Source organism: Myotis myotis, unplaced genomic scaffold, assembly GCF_014108235.1.
Source record: "Myotis myotis isolate mMyoMyo1 unplaced genomic scaffold, mMyoMyo1.p scaffold_m19_p_3, whole genome shotgun sequence".
NCBI classification, from domain to species: Eukaryota; Metazoa; Chordata; class Mammalia; order Chiroptera; family Vespertilionidae; genus Myotis; species Myotis myotis.
This window is the reverse complement of record NW_023416335.1, coordinates 198,747,605-198,761,163: the sequence shown is the minus strand read 5'-3', so window position 1 is coordinate 198,761,163 and position 13,559 is coordinate 198,747,605. Positions and strand designations below refer to the sequence as shown.

Below are 13,559 nucleotides of genomic sequence, written 5' to 3'. Positions count from 1 at the left end.
CCAAATCCCCAGGATCGGGGCGCGCCCGTCCACACTGCCAGTCGCGGACGGGCGGCCAGGTGTGCAGTCAGGTGGAAGGAAGGGGGCAGGGCTTCTAACGCGGACCGTGCAGGGCATGGCGACGCCCAAGGTCTGCAGTTGGAGGCTTCGGTGGAAGGCTGCGGCGCATCGGTGGCAGAGGGGGTCCCCCCCCCCCCCCCCCGATTACTACGTTGTCCGATAGCCTTGGAGGCCAAGTGGAGGCTCCCCCGCCGGGCGCTTCAGGACCAGCAGCTCTTGCGAAGCTGCAGTCGCCGCGCGCGTCTAGTCGCGCTGCTGAAGGAAGCCCGACTCGCGTTCCTGGTTAACGGATTCGCTACTTTTTGGAGTTAGAATTAAAAATGAAAATTCCAAGTTCTGTGTTTCGGAAGACCTTTCCTGTCCAAGGAAACAGAGGCAGGAGAGACTCCGGGTGCTTGCCTATTTTTTCTCTCCTGGCTTTCACGCCACTTATCACCCAGCGCGCCGCGAACTTGCGTCGAAAGCAACGACGCGGACGCACAGGCCGCCCTCCGCCGCGCAGTCGCGCAGTCGCGGCGGCCGCTCGCTCCCGCCCACGCCGGGTGGCCGACGTGGAAGTTGCTGGCTGACGAGGCTTCCAAGGAAACCGCCTCCGAGCCGCCGGAGGCCGAGACGAGCGGAGGTGGCGGCACCGGGGATCCAGTAGCGTCGCTGCCGAGACCGGGGCCTGTGTCTGCCGATCGACGAGGGCGGACGGGCGCTTCATCATGGGTGAGGGGTCCGAGGAGGGGCTGCGGCCGCGGGCTGCGGGCGGGACGGGCGGAGGAGCGGGGCCGGCCTGGGCGCCCTGCGTCGCCGGCTCCTCTCGGGGCGGGGCGGGGCGCTGGGACCTCGCTCACCTGCGGGGGTGGACCGGCCTGGCGCGGCCGCCCCTGCCCCTTTCCCGGTCCCCAGAGCGGGGTCGGGGTCCGGGCTGCGCGGGGCCCCCGGCGCTGCGCCCTGGGAGCCGCCCGAGGCCTCTCCCCGGAGCATGGACTTTCCCCTCACCCCCTCGGACCCCGCTGGACTCGCCGGGCCGAGTTGGTCTCGCCAGGCTCGGCGGAGTGTCTGTCCCGGGGGCGCAGGCTGAGGATTCGTGGGCGGAGGGAGCTCCGACCCCCGGGTGCGAGCTGGGTCCTCCCTCGCTGGCCGCTGGGGGGCGTGGCTCGTCCTTCGTCCCGCGGCCGCCGCGCCGTCCGTCTGCGGTTCTGCGGCGTTTCTGGCAGAGAGCAGAGCGGGGAGGGGGCGGGGGGGTCTCGCTGACGAGCGAGCGGCCTCCCGAGCTGCGGGTGAAACGAAGCCGCCTCCCTCGGGGAGTCCAGAGGAAGTCACAGGCTCTTTCCCTCGTTTGCAGCTCGGTCCTGGGGCTGGAAAGCCTCTGACTTCTTTAAATCCCTCCCCGGGTTTTTTTCTAGGGATTTTACTTCCTGCTCTGGAGCGGCGCAAGCACCTTTCTGTCTTTTTCCATAACCGCCTTGGTTTTGCTATTCCGATATATATATATATATATATATATATATATATATATATATATATAAATAAATAAATATATATATATATATATATAAAATTTGTAAAAGGTAGAAAGAACTCTGTCACGCCCCACCCCCTCTGTCACACCTTCCCAAGGTTCGCTCGCATTTCTTTGTCCAGTAGCCATGTACTGTTGAATGGCATCGCTTCTGTTGTCAACCTTTAAAACACTGTTTAATGTAACGTCCTTTCAATCTAATGGCTTTTGGTGGGAAAGAGTCAAACCAGAGTGCTTTTTTTTTTTTTTTTTTTTTTTTGGTAATCATAAAAGAAAAAACATTTTTTTAAAGCTTTATTTGTTGATAAAAGAATAATAAAGACTCTAAATCTCCACCTTCCTTACTTTTAGGGTTATTTTACTTAAACACAGTCCATTTCTAGAAGGATTTTTTAATGTTAATTACTTCCTCCCTCCCCCCACCGCTTTACTGACGTGTGACTGACAAAAATTGTATGTATTTTGAGGTACAACATGATATTTTGATATAAGTATACCTTGCGAAATAACAGTCACACTAATCTGTGCGTGTGGTGAGAACCGTGTGTGTGTGTGTGTGTGTGTGTGTGTGTGTGTGTGTGTGTGTGTGGCGAGAACCTCTGGCGATCTTTCTTAGCAAATTTCAGTGTCTACTACATTATTAACTGTCATCACCATGCTGTACTTTTGGTCTCAGAACTGTCCATCTTTTGACAAAAGCGTGCACATCTCTTCCTTTCTCCGATTCCTCCGCCTCCAGCAACCACAGTTCTACTCTCTGTTTACAAGTGCTTTTCGATCGCACTGTACCTTGCATATAGGAAGTTTTCTGGAAATGTTTCGTGATGCATTGAATGTTAGCATTATTTTTTTCAGTGAGTTTTCTACCAAGAAGAACAGTTTTTATTTTGGGCTTCTGTGTCTCACTTTTTATTTTTTTGTTGTTAATAAGACATCTTACTGGTTAAAGGTGTAGTTATGATGATACGGTTGCTGTACAGCAGTGATAATTGTGTTTCCTGTGCAAGGATCTCATTGTCCCCCTGTCATTCAGATTTGCCCTTTGGGTTTTAGTGGTCATGGGGACAGCATGCTAAGGTGCCCAAATTCTCTTGATTAGAAAGTGAGCTCCCTGAGGGTGGTGGTCATGTATCTCTTATTTTCAGTGAAGCTTCTGTGCTTGTCTGATACTTTATCTAGAACATGATAACAAGAGTTTACTTATTGTGTGTTGAATAACATATTGCAATGGGGGCAAAAATGTGCATTTATGAATCCAGGGAAATAATATTAAATTTGGTGTAGCTTTCAAGGGGCAAGAGTAAATGTTTTGTGGACCAATTCAAAAAATGATACTTAATACATTTTTTGCTTTTATTATTTTTTAGGTGGCTTTTTCTCAAGTATATTTTCGAGTCTATTTGGAACCCGGGAAATGAGGATTTTAATTTTGGGATTAGATGGAGCAGGAAAAACTACAATTTTGTACAGATTACAGGTTGGAGAGGTTGTTACTACTATTCCTAGTAAGTGTTGGTATGATAAATTATAAGAGCTTTCTCTTTTCTATCATAATTTTACTTTTAATTAAGAATATAATAAAGTAATTGATAAGGATATTGTAAACTTCTAGTATGAGCATATTGTTGATAACACTTTTAAAAAATATATATTTGTATACACACACTTTTATTGATTTTAGAGAGGAAGGGAGAGGGAGAGAGACAGCAACATCAATGATGAGAGAGAATCATTGATCGGCTGCCTCCTGCATGTGCCCTACTGGGAATTGAACCTGACCAAGTGGTATATGAGTCAATGCTCAACCACTGAGCAACACTGGCTTGGCTGTTTAAGAGTACTTAAATTATGCCTCTAAAGTTACTCTGTCATTCAAGGTATTTCTTTTTAGTAGCATTTGAATTTAAAATTACAAAAAGAAGGCTAGCTTTTATGAAAAGAACTTTTAAAACTGTGACATCATTTTTTCTTTTTGCCACCTTCAGTAAATTTTAGTTCCTTTTTTTTAAAAAAAATATATTTCATTGATTTTTCACAGAGAGGAAGGGAGAGGGATAGAGAGTTAGAAACATCAGTGAGAGAGAAACATCGGTCAGCTGCCTCCTGCACACCCCCCACTGGGGATGTGCCCGCAACCAAGTACATGCCCTTGACTGGAATTGAACCTGGGACCCTTGAGTCCTCAGGCCGACGCTCTATCCACTGAGCCAAACCAGTCAGGGCAGTTCCCTTTTTTTTTGATTCTCAAAATTGCCCATCACTTCTGTGTCTGTCTTGGTCGTTGTCATCCCTGCAGTGCACATAACTCAGTGGATTGCATTTCAGTGAATGCTGATTTACACCACACTCTTATTCTTTGCATAGAAACTGTGTTCCTAATCTTGGTGAAGATGGTGATTACACTCCTACCTAAGTCTAAGGGAGACATTATGAACTTGCTTTTTAGTTTTTGCTCCGGCTGCTTATAATAGTATAGTTATTTTTTAGTTAATAGGCATACTTGCTATATACACATATGAATCATTTACCAATACAAACTAAGTCTAAAATAAAAATTATTCAGCTACAGCTGTCAGTTTTTACTGTGCTTTTTTTTTAAGCTTGTCAAATCATAGTAAACTTTGTATATATAACTCCTAATTTTCTTTAGCATCCTCTGCACTTTCTCTTAGATTCCTTTCAATGAAAATAGTGGTCTCCTGCCTTATCTGTGTGGTGTCAGGGCTCCACCTAAGAAGGATGGCAGAGGAAGGGATGGGGCATCTCCCTCTGGTCATCCAGCTGTGACCTTATTGCCAGCGAGTGCTGGAGGAAGTCCGCAGAGGGTCTGAAATTGCCAGCATTGGAGAACCCAGCTTCCGTAAAGCAATCAACAGCCATTGCTGTGTCCTTACCCACTGAAGTTTAGAATCTGGGCTTTCTTGATTTTGTCCTGTTTATTTGCTACCTACCAAAATTCAGATTTTTAGAATAATCTACAACTTTCCTTTTAAATATAACTTTCCGAACACTTTTGTATGTTAGTATTGTATTATGAGAGTTTAACATAATAGGATTTCTATTGAGCTAAAAATTACGTGTTTGCAGAGGAGACCTGGGATTCTTATATAATCGGAAGGTGGTGCTGATCTTGCTAATTGTGTGTGTGAGAGTGTGTGTGTAGCACAGCATACTGACTTGTCTTAAATGGAATATCTTAACCAATAATGTAATTCAACAGTTATCATTTATTGCAGAAACTCAATTAGATTGGGTACTTTGAAGATAGAATGCATTAGTGTCTACATAAATTACTCATTTATCTTTCAGCCATTGGATTTAATGTTGAGACGGTAACATACAAAAACCTTAAATTTCAAGTCTGGGATTTAGGAGGACAGACCAGTATCAGGTATGGTGCAAAGATCAGATTATTTTGTGGTATTTAACATCGGCTCTTGTAGGGTTAACAGCAATACACCAAAAAATATCTTCTTTTGTAATTTAAATGGAAGGCACCTAGTGTTTTTTTTTTGGAAAATGATTTTTATTTTTTTAATTAAATTTACTGGGGCACATCCTATATAATAAAACCCTAATATGCAAATCGACCAAATGGTGGAACGACCGGTTGCTATGATGCACACTGACCACCAGGGGCAGATGTTCAATGTAGGAGCTGCCCCATGGTGGTCAGTGCTCTTCCACGTGGAGCGCAGCTCAGCCAGAAGCTGGGCTCACAGCTGGCGCAGTGGTGGTGGTGGGAGCCTCTCCTGCCTCTGCGGCAGTGCTAAAGACCCCTCAGCAGACATCCCCCAACGGGTCCCAGACTGCAGGAGGGTGCAGGCCAGGCTGAGGGCCTCCCTGACCCCAGTGCACGAATGTCATGCACCAGACCTCTAGTTGGCTAATAAGATTATATAGTTTTCAAGTGTACATTTCTATGATACATGATCTGTATATTGCACTCTGTGTTCAAGTCTGATCATCTTCTGTCACTATATTTGGCCCCCTTTATCCTTTAACCAGTTAACTGCCATGTGTCCAAAAGGGAAACCATCCCCACACGCCATGATATTTTGAATTTAATTTAAAAAATCAGTTTGCAATGAATATTATGAAAATAAATGTATTACAATTCGGGTGTTCTTGAATATTTTCAGTTGAAAATTTAAAAAAAAAATGATTTTAAACTTGGTCTATAGACTCTTATGGCAGGCAAAAGGTTATTTTCCCCACCGCCACTCCCATCCCCCTCTGGTAACCAGTATACTGTTTTGTCTGTGAGTTGTAGTTTTATATCCCACACATGAGTGAAATCATGTGGTTTTTAGCTTTTCCTGACTGACTTATTTTGCTTAGCATAATATTCTCAAGGTCCATCCATGTTGTTGCAAATGGCAGTATTTCATCTTTTCTGATGGCTGAGTAGCACCTAGTTTAAAATGTGGTAAACCTGCCTGTTCTCTCAATTGAATTAAAATCTAAGGACCAGTTCTTCAGATATCACTTAAATGAAAAAAGTTTTCATGAGACTCAAGATTTAATGTTTTTTTTACTAAAAGGGTCTTCCATTTAGTTCTTGCCAGCCCCTTCCTCTGTGAGACAGACTATTTTAGATTTCATAAAAATACCTTTCAGGCCCACTTCTTGGGGCTAATGGAACATAGATGCCTTGGGGGACTCAGGTCTCCTGCCTAGCATTTGTGCTTTGACGTGGCAACTGTAAATGTGTGGTGACTGTCAGTGGTTGCTCACTGTGGTTCCATCTTAAAAGATCAGTAGTGCATTCCCCAAATGTCCTGCTTCCTTTTATCATGTTTTATTTCTTGAATCACTTTTGATTCTGTTTCTAACTTTATCCATTCGACTCCTTTGTGTCTTTAGTGATCAATTTAATGCCTGTTATATAAAGTTATTAAAAAAAAATTTTAGGGACCCATTCCTCTTAATTCCTAGTTAAAGATTTGTAAGATATAACGATCAGGTCCGTGTACAACATTTTTGTCAGTACGTTTAGTGATGCTATTGGTTATAAATAGATTTTTCTCAGCCTAAAGTTTGAACTCCTGTGAGTTAATGTTTATTAACATTCTTTCCACCTTTACGTCTGAGGGATATGATAGATATCAATTGGAAACACTATATCATTATGGTAGTGATTCTAACATGGGTGGGACCAAATTGGCAGGTAACTACCACCTGCCTCGCCAAGTCCTAGCATATAAACTAACATATCAGCTTAATCTTTTTTCAAATAATGATATATGCTCCCTTTCTAAATTTTCTTTAGGCCATACTGGAGATGTTATTATTCAAACACAGATGCCGTCATTTATGTAGTAGACAGTTGTGACCGAGATCGAATTGGCATTTCCAAATCAGAGTTAGTTGCCATGTTGGAGGTAAGAAAATCTTACTAAACTGTGGGGAAACATCTACATTTGCTTGCTGTTTCCATCATTTATTATTACATGCAGGAATAATTAAAAGGAGAGCAGGGATTTCCCCTACCCTCCATGCCATTATTATAATTTTCTTTTATGCATATTACTTCCTACTCCAGAAATATTGTTGGGTAGATGGTTGTAGAGGGAAAAAAAAATCCAGCCTTGTAATTTTCTTTGAATGATAATTCTTGATTTCATTTATTATGTGATATAAAGCACAGGTAAAGTATGAGTCAGGATTATTGCATCAAAACTTATTGATAAAATTGTTTTACCTTTTTCATACACAAAAATAGATTCTAAATGGAGTAAAGAATTAAATGTAGAAAATGAGTATTTTCTACTGCTTTGTAATTCAGCTTATTTAGTAAATAAATGTATACATTTAAAATCACATTTACACATAGTTCTATACCTGCTGTAAAAAATGAAAACATTAAATCGTGGATGATTTTAATTATAAGAATATATAAGAGGTATGTTTAAAATTTCTGGATAGAAAAGGTTTTTCTAAATCAAAGGATTGGAAGGAATTACAAAAGAAAAGATAGATTTAATTCTATTAATACATACTAAAAATCCCCCCAAAGCTCAGATGCCAGACAATATAAATTAAAGTAAAACAGAACCAGGGACACTGTTTTACAATCAATGACTAAGGATTAGTGTATTTATTTATTTATTTAAATATATTTTTATTGATTTCAGAGAGGAAGGGAGAGAGAGAGATTGAAACATCAATGATGAGAGAGAATCATTGACCAGCTGCCTCCTGCATGCCCCTTACTGGGGATTGAGCCTGAAACCTGGGCATGTGCCCCGGATTGGAATTGAACTCGGGACCCTTCAGTCCACAGGCCGACACTCTATCCACTGAGCCAAACCAACCAGGGCAAGGATTAGTGTTTTTAATAATACCAATATCTGCCACTCATTATATAAGTGAGCAGAAGGCATAAACTACAGTTCACAAGAGAAAAATATATTGCTAATAATACATTTGTAATACCCTAATCTATAATAATAAAAAGGTAATAAGCTAATTAGACCGAACATCTTTCCAGGCGTCATTCTGGACTTCCTTCCAGATGAAGCCGGGGCCGGAGGGTCCAGGGTGCCTGGCGGTGGCGGCTGGAGTGAAGCAGCCCGGGTCCTGGGTGCCGGAGGGAAGCCGGTGCCAGCAGTGGGGAGAAGGAAGGCCTACTCTTGCATGAATTTTCATGCATCGGGCCTCTAGTAATCATATAATAGGATGCTATGTCTGGAAAAGTATATAATTTTTCTAGTTCTACCAAGGCTGCATTGAAAATAGGCACTGTCATATACACTGAGTGGCCAGATTATTCTGACCACTTGACGTTTGTAGGCAAATTAGCTACAATTTCGCGCTGAAGTTGCTAGAGAGCCAGATCATTACAAATGTCTGAATAGCACAACATATCTAACTAATTATCGTTGCTGATCAAGTTCATCCTATCATGTTGATGGCGTATCCCAGTGGAGATGGCTTCTTCCAACAAGACAACGCGCCATGCCACGGTGCTCGTATTGTGCAGGAGTGCTTTCAACATGAGGGAGACTTTACCTTGCTTAGGTGGCCCCCACAATCACCAGATCTCAATCTAATTGAGCATTTGTGGGACGAAGTTAAAAGAGCCTTCAGGCAGCTGGTTCCACAACCATCAAATCTCACAGAACTGGGCAGTGCTGTTCATTAGGCATGGTGTCAGATTCCTCGCATCACCTTTTCAACATCTCATGGAGTCAATGCCAAGAAGAATTGCTGCAGTATTGGAGGCAAAAGGTGGCCCAACAAAGTATTGATGGGGCGGTCATAATAATCTGGCGGGTCATAATAATCTGGCCACTCAGTGTATACTGTTGGTGGGATTGAAATTGTTACAACTTTTTTGGTAGGCAGTTTATTAATACATGTAACAAGAACCAGAAAAAGTTTTCATATTTTGATTTCACTTTTAAAGAATTATATTAAGGAAATAGAGATTTATTCAAAGATTTCTATATAATGACTGTGTTACCTGGGTTTTTCTAATAGGTAAGTAAAAAGAATCTAAAGAGAGTTTAATACTGGAAAACAGTCATATAGTTTATGGTGCATATAATTATAGTGTAGAGTATATTTAACCTTTTTTTGTGTGTAAGAAAATTTTGATTGTTTGGAAAATCAGGATTTAATGTTTAGTTTTAAAGCAGGGCATGTAACTGTAAATGCAATTTTAAATATAGAAATTTATTTACTAAATAAACCATAAATATCTGAATTACAAAGCTGTAGAAAATACTTAAAATGTTAACAGTGACCATGTTTTTGAGATAGGATTGGGGTAAAGCTTCTTTTCCTTGTACTTCTCTATAATTTCAAATAATTTATAATGAACATTGTGTCTTAATAATTAGGAAATGTACTTTTAAAATATTGTATTTGGGGCATGTCTGCCTAAACTCAAGGGAGCACATTGATTAAAGGAAATTAAATATCTTCTGTTTATTTAGGAAGAAGAGCTGAGAAAAGCCATTTTGGTGGTATTTGCAAATAAGCAGGACATGGAACAGGCTATGACTCCCTCAGAGATGGCAAATTCACTTGGGCTACCTGCCTTGAAGGACCGAAAATGGCAAATATTCAAAACTTCAGCAACCAAAGGCACTGGCCTTGATGAGGCAATGGAATGGTAAGCATCATGTTTTTAGAAGCCATCTGTGCGTGTGTGTGCGTGTATGCAGCTGTGCACACATGTAATTTCCCTTATGTCTTAAGGATGAAATTCCTATTACTTAATGTCTTGTATTAACAATACCAGACCTGAGGCCCTGAACCTAACTGTCCCCTATACCTGGGCTCCTGAGCATTAAAGAGAAAAAACCAGCATGATACAGAAAAATGTTAGTTACATGCAAACAAGTGGTTAGAATAAGATGGAACTTGGAGACATTGTAGAAAATAGGTCTAGGCAAAGTACCGAAAATTAGGTACAGCGGTATAGTGGCGGATTCGGAAATTACCGAAAAATCGGTACAGCGGTCTGATAAGTTCCTCCAGCCTTATCTTCCACTTGACTTAATGTGCCTTAGCTTTTATTTCAACCATACCTATCTGATTACAGTTAGAAAACCAGCTTTTCCCATTTTTCTATCTTTTTCCTGCCTCATTTTATCCTCTAATTTCTTACCTTGGTTAAGGCTTTCCTCTTTTCAAGAGTCTTTCCTGACATATCTCCATGCCCACTGCCTTAGCACACACACACACCAACGTCCTTGTCACAGATCAGTGATACAATACTTGTTACGCCATCTCGTAATTGATTTGTACATCTCCTTATTAGATTATTAGCTCCTTGAGGACTGAGACTAGTTACCACCTCTGAATTATCCACATCTAGCCCTGCTGTAGAAGTAGCAGCCTGGAAAGTAGGTTTTTTGATTATTCTTTCAAAAGAATATGACAAATGAAAGCTTAAAAACCTTCTTCGAAATCGAGTCTATAACTTCATTTTTCTAATATAACTATCTCAACCTTTATCATTTAAAGTGCTTTGGAGCCCTAGCTGGTTTGGCTCAGTGGATAGAGCATCGGCCTGCGGACTGAAGGGTCCCCAGTTCGATTCTAGTCAAGGGCACATGCCCGGGTTGTGGGCTCGATCCCCAGTAGGGGGCGTGCAGGAGGCAGCCGATCATTGATTCTCTCTCATCATTGATGTTTCTATCTTTCCTTCTCCCTTCCTCTCTGAAATCAATAAAAATATATTTTAAAGTGCTTTGGAATCCATCTCCAGTATAAAGTTTATAAATGATCATACTCTATACCTGAAAGTTTGAAGTTAAATTTATGAAACCATTCATTTTCTCTTTACAGGTTAGTTGAAGCATTAAAGAGCAGGCAGTAATCCAATCACTTCTCCTTCTGAAATGAAGACCACATCCCATGTCCCTTTGGAAATAGTTAAGTGTGCTTCACACTACTAAATGTTAAAGCTGTGTGTATGATTGTTGGCATATACTGAACTGGCTACACATTTGTAATAAATATAAAAAATAAGTATTTGGTTGGAAGGATAGCTCATCTTGAATGAACCAACTGACTGGTCTGTATGATGTAAAATATTCCTTTCTTGCTTTCTTGTATTATTAAGGTATATATTCTATTTGTGTGGAATTCTTATTCAAATACAGTCCTATTAAAAAATGCACTCTTATCAAGGGGGAAAAACCCTATTTTTGAATGAGTGGTTGCAGATTGTTTATATAAACACTAATAAATACCTTAGCTCAGATTTTTTCCCTCTAAAATGAATTAAATTTTTCCAAAAAGTAGACTCAGTAGGCTAGTCTAGGAACATGGTGTGAGTAAATATAGTTTCATTTGCTCAGTAACCACTTTATTTAAACTGTGTCATTTAAAAGCTTTTGGTTATAGGCAAGAAGTTGAAATAATTATTTTGTTAAAGTCACTGATGTATCTGTAATTGTTATTTTATAGTACTTTATAGTTGAAAAAAAATTCAATGTATATTGATACCTAGTCAGTTTTTACAAGAACCCTGTGATGTAGATAGGACAGATTGTAATGTAATGTTTCTGTTTTATGGACGTGTTGAGTCTTGGGTTGATAGCTTGGCTTGCCCAACTGCTAGTAAGCTGGGAGCCAGGCTCAAAGTGAGACTTCAGGGTCAGAAGCTTGTCCCATGAACTACACCACATGTAAGTTCAAATGATATAACTCCCTACATAAAATTATGCTAACTGAAGTAGACTACATTCAAAATAATGCCTGTAAATTTATCTGTCCATACTAGTAGAGGTAGTAAAAACAGTCCTAAATGGTTATATTTGATGAATTCACAACACATTAAAAATACTCACATTGAAGGAAATAAAGATATATTTTAAGAAGCATTGTAAAAGATGTTTTTACTGTCTTTCATTTTACCTACTTGTAATTGGACATATAAATTTTATTGGTGAAGTCAAAATCTTACTGGTTCTACAGGGAGAAATTGAGCATTCTTGGTTTTAGAAATTAGGTTTACTCGTAGGTTATCAGTTATGGTCAAAGGAACTTTTCAAACTGCCCATTCTACCACAGAATTGGCTCCAGTGTAACAGAGGTAAATATAGTCCTCAGTAATTACTAAAATTGGGGAGAAATTTTTTCACTTTGTAAGTTGGATAACCGCATTCAAGATAGTAGATGCTGGTAAAGTGAGCTTAATACTATTGTGCTCCTCACCTTTCAGAAACACTAGGGATTCACTTCCTGTCCCTGACACTGTCCTACCAGATGTTGGCCTCTGGCCTTGCCCTCACACTTTTGGTCATTCTCTCTACTCCAGTGAATGTGGCTTTTTTTGCCTGTGGGATTTACTCTTATTTTCCAGCACCCATTCCTAATTTGTTTGGTCTCAGTGTCAAGTGGAGAAGTTCAGGATCACTGTGAAAATAGAAGTATGGGGAAGTGAGGCCATGACGGGCAGGTGCTGTCCAGTCTTGAATTCTGAGGAGGGCCCAGGAAGCTATAGCCAAGTTCAGCACTTAGATGATCCTGATCCCTCTGGTTTATTGCAAAGAATAAGATGGGATAAAAGAGCATACATTTATTTTAATATGATATGAATTATAAAGCCCTTGTCTTGCGGGAAACAACTGTACAGGTATGTTACATGAGTTGAATGTTGGTATTTATAAAAATCTAAAAAACAAAACAAAAAAACAACCTATGAGTTCTAGGCACGTGGCCATTCCTTCAATTTTTTCTAAGAAACAAGAGACTTGGACAAATAATATCAAAGGTATGTTTTAGTTTTAACATTGTTTTATAACTGGTTGTAGGTATGCTATGATGTGATTACACTGAAAATTAAATTGAGAGTTGTGGGATTCTGTTAGCGGGATATTTGAGATGCACTTTAAATTGTGGAAACGTAAACTCCTTGAGGGCAGGGACCTTACTTTATTTACTGTTAGTATCCTTTGCATCTAGTGTGGTGCACCTGGCACATAGTAGGCACTCAATAAATACTAATTAAAACAAAGCTGTGCTCAATATCCCTGAGGTATTTGTTTTTTGATTTTGTCTTAGTGTTAACTTTCAATATTTAAAAACTTAATAAAGCAATACATGCATTTTAAATCACTTAAAATTAATGGAAATTGGCCTTCCAAGTTCCCCCACATTTTTTCTTTTGGTACATTACAAACTCCTTCGAAGTGTAAGAACTCTTGTTTGAGACACAATCTACATCAAAACATAGGTGCTGAAGTTATGAATGTTTGAATATTTGATTCAGATGCCATATGCTATACTACTCTAACTCCATCATTGTCCCATACTAGAGGCCTGGTGCACGAATTTGTGCACGGGTGGGGTCCCTCGGGTGCCTGCGGGGATCGGGTTGAAACCTGCAGTCCAATGCCACCTGCTGCTCACGCTCATCCCAGCCCCATTGCGCCTGCTGCGGACTTGCGCCCTGTCAGTCCCGATCAGGAGAGCCCTGCGTCTGGTGCCCTTCCTGAGGGGGGGGCGGGAGGGCCAGGACACAATT

At 40.8% G+C, this 13,559-nt stretch overlaps 1 protein-coding gene across 1 annotated transcript; it reads left to right on the top strand.

The window, feature by feature from the left end:
* Positions 1-570: 570 nt before the first annotated feature.
* ARL1 (ADP ribosylation factor like GTPase 1) lies at positions 571-13,062 on the top strand. The gene is made up of 6 exons (XM_036298792.1): positions 571-771; positions 2,938-3,075; positions 4,880-4,961; positions 6,843-6,954; positions 9,514-9,692; positions 10,874-13,062. The coding sequence occupies exons 1-6, from the start codon at positions 768-770 to the stop codon at positions 10,902-10,904; spliced, it is 546 nt and encodes a 181-aa protein (XP_036154685.1). The 5' UTR covers positions 571-767; the 3' UTR covers positions 10,905-13,062.
* Positions 13,063-13,559: the final 497 nt, after the last annotated feature.

Coding starts and splice junctions, on each gene's coding strand:
- ARL1 (XM_036298792.1), top strand. Junction 6,955..9,513: donor AGTTAGTTGCCATGTTGGAG/GTAAGAAAATCT, acceptor CTGTTTATTTAG/GAAGAAGAGCTGAGAAAAGC. Junction 9,693..10,873: donor CTTGATGAGGCAATGGAATG/GTAAGCATCATG, acceptor TTCTCTTTACAG/GTTAGTTGAAGCATTAAAGA.